At 55.6% G+C, this 16,050-nt stretch overlaps 2 protein-coding genes across 3 annotated transcripts; both read right to left on the bottom strand.

Annotated features, from left to right (window-relative positions):
- Positions 1–168: 168 nt before the first annotated feature.
- Positions 169–8,287, bottom strand: YJEFN3 (YjeF N-terminal domain containing 3). Its single transcript, XM_049875491.1, has 6 exons — positions 8,085–8,287; positions 3,764–3,872; positions 2,204–2,314; positions 1,885–1,998; positions 1,660–1,810; positions 169–374 (listed from the first exon to the last, which is right to left on the bottom strand). Exons 1-6 carry the CDS (start codon positions 8,285–8,287, stop codon positions 169–171), a joined length of 894 nt encoding a protein of 297 aa, XP_049731448.1.
- A 518-nt stretch (positions 8,288–8,805) lies between these two features.
- Positions 8,806–16,030, bottom strand: NDUFA13 (NADH:ubiquinone oxidoreductase subunit A13). Of its 2 annotated transcripts, XM_049877542.1 has the most exons (5): positions 15,916–16,030; positions 10,554–10,632; positions 9,516–9,587; positions 9,138–9,207; positions 8,806–8,993 (listed from the first exon to the last, which is right to left on the bottom strand). In XM_049877542.1, the coding sequence occupies exons 1-5, from the start codon at positions 16,007–16,009 to the stop codon at positions 8,874–8,876; spliced, it is 435 nt and encodes a 144-aa protein (XP_049733499.1). In that variant the 5' UTR covers positions 16,010–16,030; the 3' UTR covers positions 8,806–8,873. The 2 variants fall into 2 exon arrangements, with proteins under 2 accessions (XP_049733499.1, XP_049733500.1); XM_049877543.1 differs by lacking the exon at positions 9,516–9,587.
- Positions 16,031–16,050: the final 20 nt, after the last annotated feature.

The raw sequence follows: 16,050 nt of genomic DNA, 5'->3' as shown, positions 1-16,050 counted from the left end.
CACCCTATGTCTACCCTTCATCCTTCCCTGCTGGGGCCTCAGTGGGACAGGTGGGAAGTCCCTCCCGGAGTTTGCCCACCCCCGCGGCGGACCTGGCGTACAAAGGAGTCGTCGAGGTGGGGGGGTATCTGTTTATTGGCGGGGGTCCAAGCTACGGGCAGGTGTCCATCACAGCGCCACGACGCAGTCGGTGCCCGTGTATCCCGGCAGCCGCAAAGCGAACTTGCGGCGCACGTCATCTGGCACGAACCTGCCAGCCACGAAGTGGTGGCGTCCGGAGAATCGGCCCGCGCAGCGCTTGGGCGCCGCAAGCGACACCAGCACGTCGGGCCGCAGCCCGTCTTCAGAATCGCTGCCCGTCTCTGCATCCCAGCCTGAGGGGGGAGGGGCAGTCGGGAGCTGGCAGGGTTGGCTTCCTTAGAGTAGAAGCCTACCCCCTGCCAGACAGGGGGCCTCCCCACCCCCACACTGAGCCGCTGCCCTCAGAAGAGGGCCCCACCTCCTGCTTCCTCTCCCCCATCAAAGTCTTGGTCAGACCTGTCTCCCCAAGGAATGAGCCTCTGCCCTCAGACCAGCCTCCCCCCTCCTTCCCTGTTTTCCTCTCCATCTGACCCAGCCTCTGTTACCAGACCACAACATTTTTACCTTTGCCCTTTCTCTGGCTCTGACCTGGCATCTGTCCCCAGACCTCCCTCACCATCAACCCTGAGTCCCTTCTCCACCCAGATTTCTCCGGTAGACCCCAGCCTCCCCCTGCTGACCAGACCCCCACCCTCCACTGGGAGGACAGACCCACCTCCATCTTCAGCCCAATCTCCCCCATCAGACCTGTCTCCCTGCTCTTGAGAGTACACACCCCCCACCCCACCCGAATTGAGCAGATATTCTCCTCCTCTAACTGAAGACTCCTCCCTCTGACCTGAAATCCCTGCCTGCACCCTCAGACTACATCCTGCTTCCCCTCAACTTGGCAGGACCCATGCTCCCCCTCATGAACCTCAACCTCTGCCACCTCTGGCTTAGGCTTCATTGTCAGTTTGGGGCCCTGCCTTCTCTCCCCCCTCTGGCCTGAGCCTGGGCCACTAACTAGAAGCCCCTGGCTCCTCCCTCTGACTTTAATCCTCCCTTCCTTGACCCTAGCCTTCACCCTCTGACCAGACAGCTGACACCTCCCCATCTAATGTGGGTCCCCACCTCCCCTCGAAGCCCCCTGCTCTGTGGCACCCTGCTGGGATGGCCCTAGGTTCCCTCGAGCTGGGGGGCTGTCCCTGAGTCTGGCCACCCCCGCAGAGGGTCCGGTTGGCCGGCAGCTGTTTGTTCCGTCTGCCCGTCTCCTAATAGCTCCAGCAGGCATGGGGCGGCAGCCAGGGCAGGCGCGGCGTTTGCTGAGTGAGCTCACGTCTGCCCAGAGGACTGGGCCAGAGTGGGCACTGGGCATGCAGGGCTAGGTGGGGGGGCAGCCCAGGTCACTGGGGTGGCAGCCTTGGTCTTCCCCATCCACAGGTTGGGCGTGACCCTGGACCTTAGTGAGTGGACGTTCCATCCATGCCGGGGAAACTGAGGCTCAGAGCAGACAGACCAGCCAGGGTCACCAGGAGACGTGGTGTGGGGACCCCACCCATGCTCCCCAGGCCCAATGCACCCCCCAACCCAGCATGCCTGAAGGGATGTCCAAGCTCACAAGGGGAATGGATAGCAGCTTGAGCGTTGCCAGGGCTCGAGTGCAGGGGCCCCCGACATCACCCGGCGCTGCACCAGGGCCCAGCATGGCATCTACCACCAGCCCATAGGCGTCGTTGATGAGCTGGACCTGAGAGGGTAGGCAGGGTCAGGGAGCCCCCGGCAGTCTCCACCTCCGCCCTTAGCTGCCCACCAAGAGCTGACCTCTGCAGGCAGGTATGACAGGAAGGGGATGTCCATCTTCTCACACTGGGTGGTCAGGTCCTGGTGCAATGGGTCCGGCGAACGCATAGGGTAGAAGATGGTTGGCTCATACTCCTGGGTGGGCAAAAGGGGGTCAGCATCTCGGTCCTCTTAAACCCTAGGCCTATACACCTAGCAGCAGACCCTGCCCAGGGCAAATGCTAGGCACGTTCTTGAACCTGGCCAAGCCTCGATGTCCCCGTTTTGGACACTATCAACAGGAGGAAGCGACTTCTGCAGGGACCAGGTGGGGGAGACCCCGAGGGTCCTGGGTACTCACAAACATCCACAGGTGCCGGGCACAGACCAGCCCCACTGCCCCATTCTGCTCCGGGCCACAAACAACCAGCACTGTCCTCTGCTTCCGGGAGAGAGCTGCCAAGGGGAATACCTGAGGAGGGGGCACAGTAGAGGCAAAGGCATGGTGCTCAGAACCTTCCTTGCTCAGGTGGGGAAACTGAGGCCTGGCGCAGGGAAAGACCAGGTGCTTGGGCCTGGAGGCAATGGGAGAGGACAGGAGAGAGGTGTTCTGGGAGAGGGGATGGTCCTTTTGGGGCCTCAGTTTCTCCATGGAAGAGCCCTTGCCTCAGGCTCTGCCAAATCCATGCAGGAAAACATGCCTCCAGCCACCAGGCCAGCGCGAGTGTGGTTTGTTTATTCTCTGCCTGGGTTGCAGACATTCTTCCACCTTTTTCCACCACAGTCTTTCCCCCCACCCAGTCTTTCCAGGCCTTGGCCCTCCTGGAGGCCCCAAAGGCGGAGGGGAGAAAGGGATACTTTCCAACCCGACGATGCCCTGGTGCTTCCGTCTCTCTGTCTGTGTCTCTCACAGACTTTGTCTGTTTGTCTGTGTGTGCATCTCTCTTTACCTTAGGAGTTAAGGACACTGGCACTGGAGGTATTCCAGCCCTGCTCTGACTCTGCAAGGCCTTGGGCACCCCTTCTCTCCCAGCCATAGTTTTTCTTCTATCAAACAGGAGTAGCAATGGCCTGGCAGGCATGTGGGGTGAAGAGACAAGGGATATTGCATCTCCCAAGTCCTGGGTGGTTCTAGGGGGACCCAGCTGTACTCTAACCTTGAACTACAGAGATGGCAACTCACTCCCCTTTCGAGTCTCCTGCTCGAGGTCTCAGTGTGGCCCTGACCCACCCTGAACACTCCTGCAACCCCAGCCAGGCCCCCAGCCCCAAACCCCCGACTGCGATCAGAGGATGTGGGGCTTTCAGTGGGAAGGTAGAATGGGGGCCTCCGAGCACCAGGCTTCCTGACTCTGCTCCACGCCCTTTTCCAAGGCATTTACATTACTAACCGTGCTGTTAATTACCCCTCTTCAGATGAGGAAACTGAGGCACAGAACACAGGACAAAGTGCTCCATGGTATCATCATTATTGCTATTTCCCTAGCATCACCTCACATTCACTGGCTGGGGCTGGATGTGCCTGGGTTGGAATTGCAGCTCTGCTTCTGACCCCCGAGGCACAGGATTGTTTGGGGGTGCTCAGGCTGTAGTAGCCAGCATCCCTCAAGGGACCAGTGCCTGCTGCTGAGGGTCCCAGCACTGTTCCTGTGGCTGCTCAGCCTCTGTACCTCTAGGGATCCCCGCCTCTGCCCTGACCCTGTCTGATCCCCTGGGTCTTGAGTTCCTGCTTGGGCTGGACAAGCAATGACTCTCTCTCGGCCTCAGTTTCCCCATCTGAGTGAGGGGCTGGGCAGCTCCAAGCAGAGGGGCCTCTTGGGCCCTGGATGGTCCTTGCCACAGGGGTCATGCAGCTGGGCCTCAGTCCTGGTGGGATGATGGTCTGGTTGGGGTCAGGGCTGGGGGCCAGGGGTCAGGGTACCTTGGTCACAGCCACGGCACTGGCATGGCCACACAACTCCGCCAGCTGCTGCCGCCCAAAGCGGTAGTCCTCAAGCAGCTCCCGCTCCAGGGCGGCTGCCTCTGCTGTGCTGGGGGACGGAGATGAGAGAGAGATGCTCAGAGACACAGAGAGATGGAGAGACAGAGAGACCTAGAGGCAGAGACTCAGAGGGAGCCAGAAAGGCCCCACTAATGTTCCAGGCCAGGCCATGACTCTTCCCCAGGCCCCCGCCGGTGCAGCCTCTCAGGCGCGGAACCTCCCTCAGTTTCCCCATCCGAACGGTTAGAATGTAAGCCTGGCAAGCAGCGGGAGGTTTGCGCCGCCACCTGAAGCGCGGGCGCCCCCTGGTGGCCACAAGTGCGCATGGCAGCCGATGTTGGTTGCCCCAAAACGGAGACGCTAGACACAGACGCCCCAGAGGAGAGAATAGAGCGTGAAGGACATTGACGGGGGGCGATAAGGGGGTTTCAAGGAGTGGGAACCGCTGAGCAAACTCCAGGGCGCTGGGATCTGGGACTGGGGGCAACCAAGGGAGAGGGCTATTGAAGGATGCAGAGAAGTTCCACAGCTTGCTCAGGGAGGGGGATGTGGGACATGCAGCTATGAGGTCTTTTGATGCTCCCCCCTTCAGGGTAATGATAAAATTAAAATATTGGCAGCCAGAGAGACCCAAATTGCTGAGTGACTTGGGCAGTCTCCACGTCTCTGAGTCTTGCTTCCTCCTTTGCAGGCTCTGCAGAAGGAAAGGCAGGGCTCCTTGTCTAAAAATTACTCAGAATGTCAAGAACATTAAACCAGGCATGAGGCCCTTCCAGATGCAGGGGGCAAGCCAGCCCTTCCTGAGGGGGTTTCTGAGAGGCCCAGGCTTGGTGGCTGCAGAGAGGGAGAGTTGGCATTGAGGTTTGAAGATGCTCCTCACCCTGGGCAGGATCTAAGCCTGATGCCAGCTTTTCCCAGGCCAGGAGGATGGGGAGCAAGGCCCCTTCCTGCTGGGGGACAGCACCTGAGCCCAGCAGAGCAGACACTGGGGGTGTGATAATAGAAATGATGATGATGACCAGACCCGGAAGAGCTGGGAGAACAAATGCCAGCTCAGAGCAGCCAGGTGGCTTGCCCAGGGTCCCAGAGAAAGCAAATGAGAAAGGCAGGACTTCCACCATGGTCTCTAGAGCTGCAAAGAGTGAGCCTCTGGTGTCTCAGGACCAAGAAGCAAACCAAAGCCAGACCTATAAATGGCATAGGTTTGGCAGAATGAAGTCTGAAATTCCTTCCTTGGAGACGACAACCTTCTGGCTAATTTTGCAGCAGGATCAGGGCCAGAGCAGTGGGAGGAGCGGAGGTCGGGCATAATCCAGGGAGGGGGGGTTTAGGAGGCCACCTTGAGGAGGTAGCCGGGAGCATTGTGGGAAGTAGTCTAGGTGGCAAGAACAGCACGGACAAAGGCCCTATGGTGGGAACAGCCTGACATATTTAAGGGCTAGAAGGGAGGCCAGTGTGGCTGGAGCAGAGAGACAAGGGAACAAGGCAGGCAGGACCTCAAACTTGGGGGGTTCATGCAGACGGGGGAAACGGGGCTCAGGGCAGGGAAGTCATATGGTCTGAGTCACTCCAGCAAGCAGAGCTGGATTTAAACCTGGTCCTGTCTGTGGCCAATGTAGGATGAGGGCAAAGAACCAGGAGGAGAAAAGGAAGTCACAGTGGACAAAGAGGGCTGAGCTGGCAGGCTGGCCCAGGTGAAAGGTCAGCTCCTGGGAAACAATACCCGAGAAGGTGATTTTGTGATGAAGAATCAGGTGAGCAGGGAAAATATTTCACTCCTCAACTTCATCTTCTGACAGCTCCAGCTGCTGCCCCGGAATGAAGGTGGGGAGAGGAAGAGGAGGGTGGGAAGACTCCATTCCTCCGCTCCCCCTCCCGCCTGAGTGCTTTGTCCTAAAGCTTTGATCACTGGCAGCCACCTGGAACATAATCTTCCTGCATAACTGGTCATTAGAGTGATAATGGGGCCTGGGTGGGCAGAGGGCATCTAGGCCAGGAGCCAGGGCTGGGGGTGAGGGGGGGGGCAGTAGCAGCTCTGCAGCGTGAACGGGAATTAGGGCCAGGGAGGAGGTGGATACAGGGCAGGTCAGACCCATTCTGCTATGGTGGAACTTTGGCTTTGGAGGGGGGCAGTTATAAGGATGCCTCTTGCTCCTCCAAACTCGGCCCCCAGGTGAGAGGAGCTGCAAGGCCCCAGGATATCCCTCCCTTAGAAGGGCTGCGTGACCTGGTTCCAGAAGTAACTGAGTCTGACACTTCAGATGCTTCCAGGAAGGCAGCACACATGAGAAGGGACTCTCTTGGAGGCAGAGCCCTCAGGGTGGTGTGTCCATGTCAGACACTCCCAGCTTTCTCTTAAATCCATCTGCTTCTCTCCACCCTCACACCTCTGCCCGCTGGTCCACCATCACGGCTCACCTGGGCACCTACAACAGTCTCCTTCCTCAACATGAGCTGCAGGGGGCTTTGAATACCTGAACACCAGATTCCATCACCCCATGCCCCAAACCCCCCTACAGCTCCCTGTTGCTCAGAGAATAAAATTCAAGCTCCTCACCATGGTTACAAGCCCCCCCCCATTGCATCTCTGCAGTGCAATGTATCATTTTATATGGCCTTTCTTGCCGTGGCCTTGTAACTCCCACCAAATGATTAGGTGGGACTATGCAAATAAGGTGCTTGTGGCCCACCAAAGGGGATTGAACAATTTGCTATTAATATAAATAAGGAGCACGGCATCCTTGTGGGGGTAGGGACATGCAAACAAAGTGTGTGGAACCCTAGTGAGGGTATTGGTTAGTTTTACCATCCTGCTAAGCTTAAAGGGAGACATGGAGAGAGAGAGAGAGAGATGTAAGCCTGGTACAGTAGCTGTACCATGGAAGACAGCAAGAGACGGTAGTGCAGCAATAGCAAGAGTGAGAAGTAGTGGCAGCGGAACCAGGAGACCAGCAAAAGACAGCACGGTAGGCTTCCCAGCCCACAGAGCAAGAGAGCTGAGTGGCTTCCGGCCCAGGCTTCCTGGGAGAAAGGGTGCCCCGGGCACTTATTGGCAGAGCTAGAGAGCTTTGTAACATTTGCTTGAGCAGGGCAGAGGCTGGGCCAAGGGCCAGAGAGAGACCTGCCTGTGAGCACAGCTGAGAAGAGGCTGTGCTGATGGAAGAACTGTATCCTGAGTATTTCTTGATCCTGAAGTAACCTGTTACTTCCCGAGTAAACCCCATAATTGTGAGTATGGTCTGTGAGTTCTGTGTGGCCATTGCAATGAATTATCAAACCCAGCAGAGAAGTAGAGAATGCTGCAGTAGGGACAGATGGTGTCAGAATTGGTAAAAAGGTTGTAGGGTGGAGGCATGTCTGACCTCTGCCTCATAGGAATCAGCTTTGGCCTGTTGGTCTTGATTCTCCTTCCTCCTTGTGAAGTTAGTGGAGGTCAGACCCCACCTCCACATCACTGTTAGTCTCCCACCTGATTGCCTCTGCTCCTACTTGCTCACTGAGCTCTGGCTCCTATGCACCCTGTGGCACTCCATCCCCTCAGTTGGCATTTGAGGCCTCACCACCAGGCGAAGTCACAGCTCCTAGAACGTTCTCCTCCCCTGCCTAGGACATGCCAGGATCTCTAGCCTAAATCTGTACGTCAGCCAGTCGTTGGACAATATTCACCCTGAGAAGGGCTGAGGGGACAAATGGGCAGAGGCAGTTGGACAAAGAGCTGTTGGGTCACTCTGGTCTCCAGTGAGGTCCACAGCCCTGCCCAGATACCATGTTGCAATTGCTTGGAAGACGAAGCACAAGGTGGAGACACAGCCACAGCCTCCAGTCCTGGACCCTAAATTCCTCACGCCACTAGCAAGTGATCCCTTTGTCCAAACTCCACCCGTCATGGCTGCAGAGTGGCTTCCTTTCCCCAATCTGTTTCCTCCTCTAGACAAGGGGAGAGTAGCTAGCGGACCACCAAGGGTGGTGAGAGTTTGAGGAACTGGCCTGGGGCTCCAGGGTCCCTGGAAGGGAGGGAAAGGCAGTGGGCCCTGTTGAGCTGGGGATGAATGGGGGAGGTCTCACGGTGCTGCTGATGATGCAAAATTATTATTCATGAGGAGGCGGGCCCGTCTTGGACACAATTTCCCTGGCAACGCAGTTTCAGAGAGGTTGGCATCGGCAGGCCTGGCCTCTCCATCTGGCATCCACGCCATGGGCTTCCGATTCCCCGGTCCCCACCCCGGTCAGTCACCCTTCCTGGAATCCCTCCCCAGCTCACCTGAGGAAACGCCGCTCCTCGGGCGCCTCCACCAGGTCTGGGCCGGCCGCGTTCATGACCGAATCAGTGCAGAACTGTGGCGGCTGCCGCCTCGGTCGTCTTTTAAGCGCATCCTCAGAGGCTGGGCCCCTTCTCGCCTCCTCCCGCCCACCCCGCACCGCCCGCCAACGAGAAGGCGCTGCTAAAGCGCTGAGCGCGGCCATTGGCCAGCGGGTGCAGGTGCGCTTAACCCTTTTCCGGCATGAGTAAAGCTGCTTGCGGGGGAAGGGGGATTCCCAGAGGCCTGCATGTTAGCAGGTAAAGTAAGTCTGGAGGGGCAGCGACGGCCTGCTTATCTCTGCCCCCGGGCTATGGGATCCTTGGACTCTAGGGGGTCCCCAACTCCTGCCGTATACCCCTCTATATTACAGACCCAGCACTAAGTTCACGAACCTCTGGCCCGGGAGGGTGATCAGGATTTCACCGAAAGTGGGAAGGGCACTCGGACTGGGAGGGACAGAAGTAGGAAAATCTAGGGATAATTTGGAAGCCGGAGATGAGGTCGCTGGTGGAGACCCAGGTGTTTGGAGGCTCCAGCCCCTCCTCGGTTTGGAGCAACCCCAGCAGAAGCCCCAGGAAGCCTAGTCCCTGCTGCCCAGCCTGGTCTCCACTCTGGGCCCGGCCACTCCTCCAGCCCCATCCCCCACCCCTGCTCCCTACAGAGTGCAGACACAGCGGGGACTCCGGCCTTTTTTCAGAGTGTTTATTCTCTTCCTGGGGGCAGGGAAGGTCGCAGCGGGCTCCTGCCTCCTATATGTGCCAAATGAAGCCATAGTCGGAGCTGAGCAGCTCCTCCTTCGTACGCAGTCCGTAGAGCTCGCCCGCCATGGGAGGCACCCAGCGCGTTGTGTGGAACACTGACTCGCCAACCTGCAGGTGCCAGGGTGTGGGCGGGCGCGCTGGGGGCCCAGTCTCCCCTCCCCCAGCTTGGGTGGGGCTGCCACCTCCCCCCACTCACTACGTCCCTTAGCCCCTCGCAGCCCTGCCCCCCCGCCCCCCGCCCCCAGGACCTACCTTCCAGTCAGGCACATCCTTCATGATGATGGCCTCCTCCTCCAGGTTCTCCCGCAGCATCTGCAGGACTCTGCAGGGTGGGGTGAGGGATGGGACCAAGCAGGACCTGCACCCTAGATCCCACCCCCGCCACAGCCCCTCCTGGCTTTGTCTCCTCTTGGTCTTTGCACATGCTGTTCACTCCACCACCATGTCCTCTCTCCTGGGGCCTCTAAACTACTGCCTCCCTGACCCAGTCCCAAAGACCCCTCCTCCAGGAAGCCTTCCCTATGCTTCCCCCAGAGTAAGTCAAGTCTCTGACACCCTCCAGGCAGTGTAGGGACTCTGCTGCCCTTCCCTGGGTGCATCTTGGGCTGGACCCCCGCTGCAGGTCCCTACCTCCGGTCCCTCTCTGCCTGGAGCAGTGGCATCAGTGCAATGCGGGCCTCCAGGTCCTCAATATGCAGGCGCCTGCAGAACCCGAACACCATCAGCCACGGCTGGTGGGGGGTGGGGTAGCTTCAGACATCCAACTCCCCAGGGTCACGCTTGAGGGGCACAGGGCCAGGGCAAGGGTATCCACCTGGGGGCAGCCATGGGCAGGGAAGCTGTTTGGGGTGATAGGGGGTGGTGCAAGGTGGTGGGCGGGTCTATGGGGGTTGCACAGGCTGCTGTCCAGGAGACTCTGGCTTTATGGACTCTTTTCAATTAAAAAATTTTTTCAATTCCAAAATTAGCTTGGTCTGATGACTGGGTGAACCAGGGAGGGAAAGACTATCCTCAGGGCTCCACGTTTTCTGAGATCATGCCCCCACCTCAAAATAATAAGTTTGAGAGCTTGGCTGGCCCTAGGTACCACCGGTGGGGCCCTTCTCTTTCTGGAGTTTGTGTTCCCTGCAGTGAGCCCGCCCATGCTGGTGTAAGGATAAGAGTGACGTGAGCAGGGGCCAGTACAGACTGGAATCGCCGTGGGTGGACACATGCAAAGGACTTCCCCCTCACAGGCTGCCCCCCTCATTGCACTAGCACACGGTGTGGTCATTGCTGGCCAGGCATCTGCTCCTGTGGTGGCTGTCCCGTCAGGCTGGGCTGGCTCACTCTAGTCTTCTTTCCCTCAACAGCTACCGAGAGCTCTCCCTGTGCTGGCCACTCAAGCACAGCCCCAGGGTTCCAGCCTTGTGGAGCGAGCCTGAGAGAGCGCCATGGGGACTGCTGTGACATGGGTCGAGTACCCCTGTGTGGTGTGGTCTAAGCCTTCACTGCACTGAGTCTGTGCTTGGTCACCACAACTCTCATCCCAGCAGAGGCTGGCCGGCCCTCCACCCGTTCTGCCCAGAGATGGGGCCTCCACTCTGCCCTGCCCACTCGGGGTGCACGGTCTCCTCCCTGTGGCCCTCAGACGCTGAGCAGATGCCCCAGACGCCTCGCAGCTCCCACCTGCGCTCGCGGTTCCACTTCATCATTCTCCAGTAGCCGAAGAGCAGGGTCCCAAAGCCCACAGCTAGCATACTATAGCCTGCGGGGAGAGGGGCGACGGATCTGCTCAGGACTCTAGATGTTTGCAGTTGGGTGGCCCCGCCTGCCCCTGGTCAGCAGACCGGCCTCCACGCGCGAGCGGCTCTGAGGGTGCCCTCACCATCCCAGCTCATGCAGCCTCGGCTCCCTGGGCTCCCTCTGCACTCTGGCCACAGGAGGCTACCTGGGGTATCCACTGGGGCCTGGGGATGCAAGGCTGTGCCCCCTGCCCTGCACTCTGGGGGACAGAGGCTCCATGAATATTTACAAGCACCAGCAGACACTAATCCTGAGGGACAGCTGGGCTGTCACGGATGCTGGGAGGAATCAACAGGTTCAGACAACTGGGCTTTGGGTGCAGCTGCCATCCAGTTGACTCTGACTCACTGTGAGTGTCACGGTAGAACTGTGCTCCACAGGATTTTCTATGGCTGATTTTGGGAAGTAGATTACCAGGTCTTTCTTCTGAGGAACCTCTGGGTAGACTCAAACCTCCAACCTTTCAGTTAGCAGCCAAGCACGTTAACCACCAACCAGTTACCACCAAATCAATTCCAACTCATGGCGACCCCATGTGTCTGAGGAGAACTGCGCACATGGGGTTTCCAACGGCTGATTTTTTGGAAGTAGATCACCACCCTTCCAAGACACCTCTAGGTGGACTCAAACCTCCAACCTTTTAGTTAACAGCCAAGTGTGTTCATCATTGCGCCACTCAGGGTCTCCAGGCTTTAGTAACCATCCAGTAAATGACTGGCAAACAGTGGGTGAGGCCATGCCTGGGTCCATGGGGCTCGGGGCACAAAAGTAGGCTGCCCTGTCTGCAGTGGGGCCACCAGAGTCCTGAACCAACTGGACTGCCTCTCCCACCCTTCCCATCTTGGCTCCGGCAGGGTATGGAGTGGGACGTGAGGTGACTGACAGACCCCTCGTGCTCACCTGCTGCAAACAGGAGCTCAGGTAAGACAGCTCCACCTTACAAAGGGCCAGAGTCGAGGTGCCTGGGCCCTGTGCTCAGAGGCAGGACCCCAGTCCCTTGAATCTCCCGAGAGATCCTGCGTGTTCGGAGCTGATCCAGAGCACACAAGTACCCTCCCCTCGTGGTACTTCCACAATGTCAGCACGTTCTCCCGTCCAAGTTTCCGATTAGAGCTGCCTCATCCCAGGGGTGGGGGACCCTCGCCTTTAACCAGCCCTGTGGGCAGACAGAGTTGTGTCCAGCCTTCCGGAGACCCTCACAGCCGGGCACCCACGTTAGCCCATCTTTAAGATAAATTCCAAGAAAACAGCCTTTAAGGTGCTGCAGCAGGACCCTTCACACCTGCACGAAGTCCATAGGCTCTCACTCATCTCATCATCGGCCGAATGCTTCAGGGCTGAAGAAACTGGGCCCACAGCGGGGTCTTAGCCGTGAGAACTGCCAGTCTGGTGGGGGAGGTGAGTGAGGGGCACACACAGCAGGGCGTGTGGACCTCTCCCAAAGATCTAAATAAACAAAAAGACAACCACGTGCATGGACTGGAACACTGTTAAGATGGCAGTACTTCCAGATTGATCTAAAGAGTCAATGCAATCCCTGTTAGAAACCAAGCTTTCCTGTTTGCAGGAAGTCACAAGTAGATCATAAGTTTCCTATGGAACTGCAAACCAAAAAAACCCCAAACCCAATGCCATAGAGTCCATGCTAACTCAGAGACCCTAACAGGATACAGTAGGACTGCCCCATGGGGTTTTCAAGGCTGTAATTTTTACAGAAGCAGACTGCCACATCTTTCTCCCTTAGAGCGGCTGGTGGGCTTAAACTACCAACCTTCCAGTTAGCATCTGGGCGCTTAACAACACTATGCCACCAGGGCTCCTGGAACTGCAAGGGACCAAGAATAGCCACAATGATCTTGAAAAAGAAGAAGAAAGTTGGAGGACTCTCACTTCACGATCTCAAAACTTATCAAACAGCTGTGGTAATCAAGACAACGTGGCACTGGAGTAAGAATAGACATCCAGCTCAAAAGAATAGAACTGAGAGGCCAGAAATAAACCATACATTTACGGTCAATTGATTCTGGACAAAGATGCCAAGTCCATTCAACGGAGAAAGAACAGTCTTTTCAACAAATAGGACAACTAGATCTCTACATGCAAAAGAATGAAGCTGGGTCCCTTCTTGACACCATGCACAAAAATGAACTCAAAACGGATGGAAGACCTGAATGTAAGAGTTAAAACCATACAACTCTTAGATTTGGCAATTAAAAAACCTGTTGCTGTTGAGTCAATCCCAACTCATAGCCACCCTAAAGGACAGAGTAGAACTGGCCCATAGGGTTTCCAAAGAGCGGCTGGTGGATTCAATCTGCCAGCCTTTTGGTTAGTAGCCATAGCTCTCTTAACCACTATGCCACTAAAAGCACCCGTGATAAAAGCAAAAATAGATGCACTGGACCTCATCAAATTAAAACCTTTGTGTTGCAAATGATACCATCAAAGAAGTAAAAAGAACCCCCAGAGATAGAGAAAATATTTGAAAATCATATACCTAATAAGGGAAGAAAGATACTCGAGTGGCCAATACAAACAAGAAAAAATGCTCTATGTCATTAGTCATCAGAGAAATGCAAATCAGAAACACAATGAAATTTCACCTCACACCCACCAGGATGATGACAATCAAAACGTCAGATAATAAGGAGTGTTGTTGAGGAGGTGAAGTTAGAGCTCTTGTGCATTGCTGGTAGGGATGTAAAAGGGCGCAGCCCCTCTGGAAATAACCTGGTGGATCCTCACGATGCTCAACGTGGAGTTACCATAGGATCCAGCAGCCCCACTCCTAGGTATATTCCCATGAGAATGAAAATGTAGGTCCACAGAAAAATGTATCCACAAATGTTCATAGCAGCACTGTTCATAACGTCCATTCCTGATGGATAAACAAAATGTATCCATATAATGGAGCCACATACTGTATTATCCACTAACGTGAAATGTCCAAAAAAAAAAAAAAAAACAAACCCAAACCTGTTGCTCTCGACTTGATTCCGACTCATAGCCACCCTACAGAACAGAGTAGAAATGCCCCCATAGGGTTTCCAAGGAGCGGCTGGTGGATTCAAACTGCCAACCTTTTAGTTAGCAGCCGAGCTCTTAACCACAGAACAGGCAAATCCACAGAGACAGAAAGTAGGTTAGTAGTCACCACAGGCTGGGGGTGAGGGTGGGGAATAGGCATGACTGCTAATAAGCACAAGTATTCTTCCTGAGAGGATGAAAATCTTCTAAAATTGACTGTGGAGATGGTTGCATGTATCTGTGAAGGTACTAAAAACCACTGAATTGTACACTTTAAATGGGTGAATTCTATGGCATGTAAATTATATGTATCTCAATAAAGATATTAAAGACACAAAAATAAGAAAAGGCTCCAACCTAGACTGAGGAAGGAGTAGAACGTTGGGGTAAAAGAGACGAGGAGTGGAAAAGGGGGTGGAAGTCACTTTAGAGCACTGGGGAGCAAAGGGGAGGTGCCTGGGCAGCCTGGCACGTTCTAGCCACTGTTGGGCAGTGGGTGTCAGGCTCAGGGCCACAGGGTTAAGACAGGAGCAGGGAGGGTGGGCTGATGGGAATGTGGGCTGTGGGGATGGAGAACAGACCTTTATACTTGCTGTGCCTCCCTCCTGGGGGCTCCTCCTCAAAGTGGCGCTCCCTGCCACCCTGGCTGACACAGGCCTCTTATCCTCAAAACTGGAAATTCTTGTGCAATGGTATCTGTCTCCTCAGCTAGGCTGTGAGCCCTTGGAGACAGGGCTGAGGTCTGAACAGGGCCATGAAGCAAGGACAGATGGGTGAGAGGGCCCCAGGGAAGCTGCTGCCTCATAAAGAAGACCACACCACCGGAAGAGGTATCTTCCTCACCTCTCACGGTGTGGAAAGACCCAGGTGAGCCTGCATGTTCTACAGGAAACACTGGTGTACTGCGATATCATGAACCCGAAGAGGTCCATGGTGAAAGGCACATTTGGGACTTAAAAATGGGAGATGTGGACTAGGGGGAACAGGAGGCCCATGGGTCTGGTCCAAGTCACACAGGTGCACATTATCCCAATACACACCTGAGGGGGTCTAACAGGCTGGGTGCTCAGTTACCCCTCAATAAAAGAAATATGGAGGCTCTCATCACATCATAAGGAGCACTGGTGGCACAATGGTTAAGCACTCAGCTGCAAACAGGAAGGTTGGCTGTCTGAATCTACTCAGAGGCTCCGAAGAATAAAGACCTGGTGATTTGCCCCGGTAAAGATTACAGCCTAGGAAGCCCGATGGGGTAGTTCTACTCTGTCACATGGGGTCGCTATGAGGCGAAATCAACTGGATGGCACCCGACATCATGTCATAGTCTGTCAACCTGTTCTAGAACTAGAATCTTAGGCATACAAGTGCCCCTGGGTCAAATAAAGCCTATAGCCTGGTCTTGTACGGCCCTTGGGCTAAGAACGTTCCTACATTTGTAAACCGTTGTGAAAAGGTAGCAGGGACAGGGACTCCGTGGTCAGCAAAGCCTAAGATATTTACCATCTGGCCCTTTCCAGAGAAAGTTTGCCCACCCCTGTTCTAGGATACAAAAACCAAGAAGGAATGGGTCAAGGGAAAGACTCACTCTTCCACAGTCTGAATTAACATTTTTTTACCACGCCTGCTAATTCCTTTCCCTTTGTTTAAACAGAAACATAATTTGCATACAACTACATGCACAGGTTTTAAATGTAAATTTTGATGAATTTCGGCAATTGTATTCACCCTTAAATTATGTTTTAAATTTTATTTCTGTTAACACTGGGTGCTGAGTGTGGCACCTTTTACTTTTTCTGTGTTGAACCCAATGTAAAATATTACTTACAACATTTGAAAATTCAAGAACACAGATTCCTGGGCCACCCTATAGGACATTCCCTGGGTTTCGGCCCCGACTGACCCTGGGGGAGTCGCAGCCTTTCTCAGGCAAGTTTCTCCTCCTTGGAAGCCGGAGCAAAGCCAAGGGGCCAGGGTCACGGGTAAGCCACCCTCAGTTTACCGTCTGTAAAATGGGAGTAATTAACGGACTGACCTCTTGGATTGTTAAAAAGACACAAATTGCAGCACATATGATCGTTATTACTGAAACTATGGGGGATCCTGGGACTCCATCTCCCCGCAGCACAGCCGGGAAACTGAGGCCCGCTCGCCGTCCCGTCCCCGCCGCGGGGGCCCGAGGGCCCCAGACCTTGACACCCCGGCGCACGGCGACACTGACCCGACAGACCCCGACGGGGCAGGTTCCGCTTGTAGTCGATGGGGCCGTAGCCCCCCAGCGGGGGCATGTCCTGCTTCACCTTCGCCGTCGCCATTCTACCAGAGTCCTACACTTCCGGCCGTGGGCGGAAGTTAC

This window comes from Elephas maximus, chromosome 3, assembly GCF_024166365.1.
Source record: "Elephas maximus indicus isolate mEleMax1 chromosome 3, mEleMax1 primary haplotype, whole genome shotgun sequence".
In the NCBI taxonomy this organism is placed as follows: domain Eukaryota; kingdom Metazoa; phylum Chordata; class Mammalia; order Proboscidea; family Elephantidae; genus Elephas; species Elephas maximus.
This window is presented reverse-complemented; position numbering and strand designations above follow the sequence as displayed.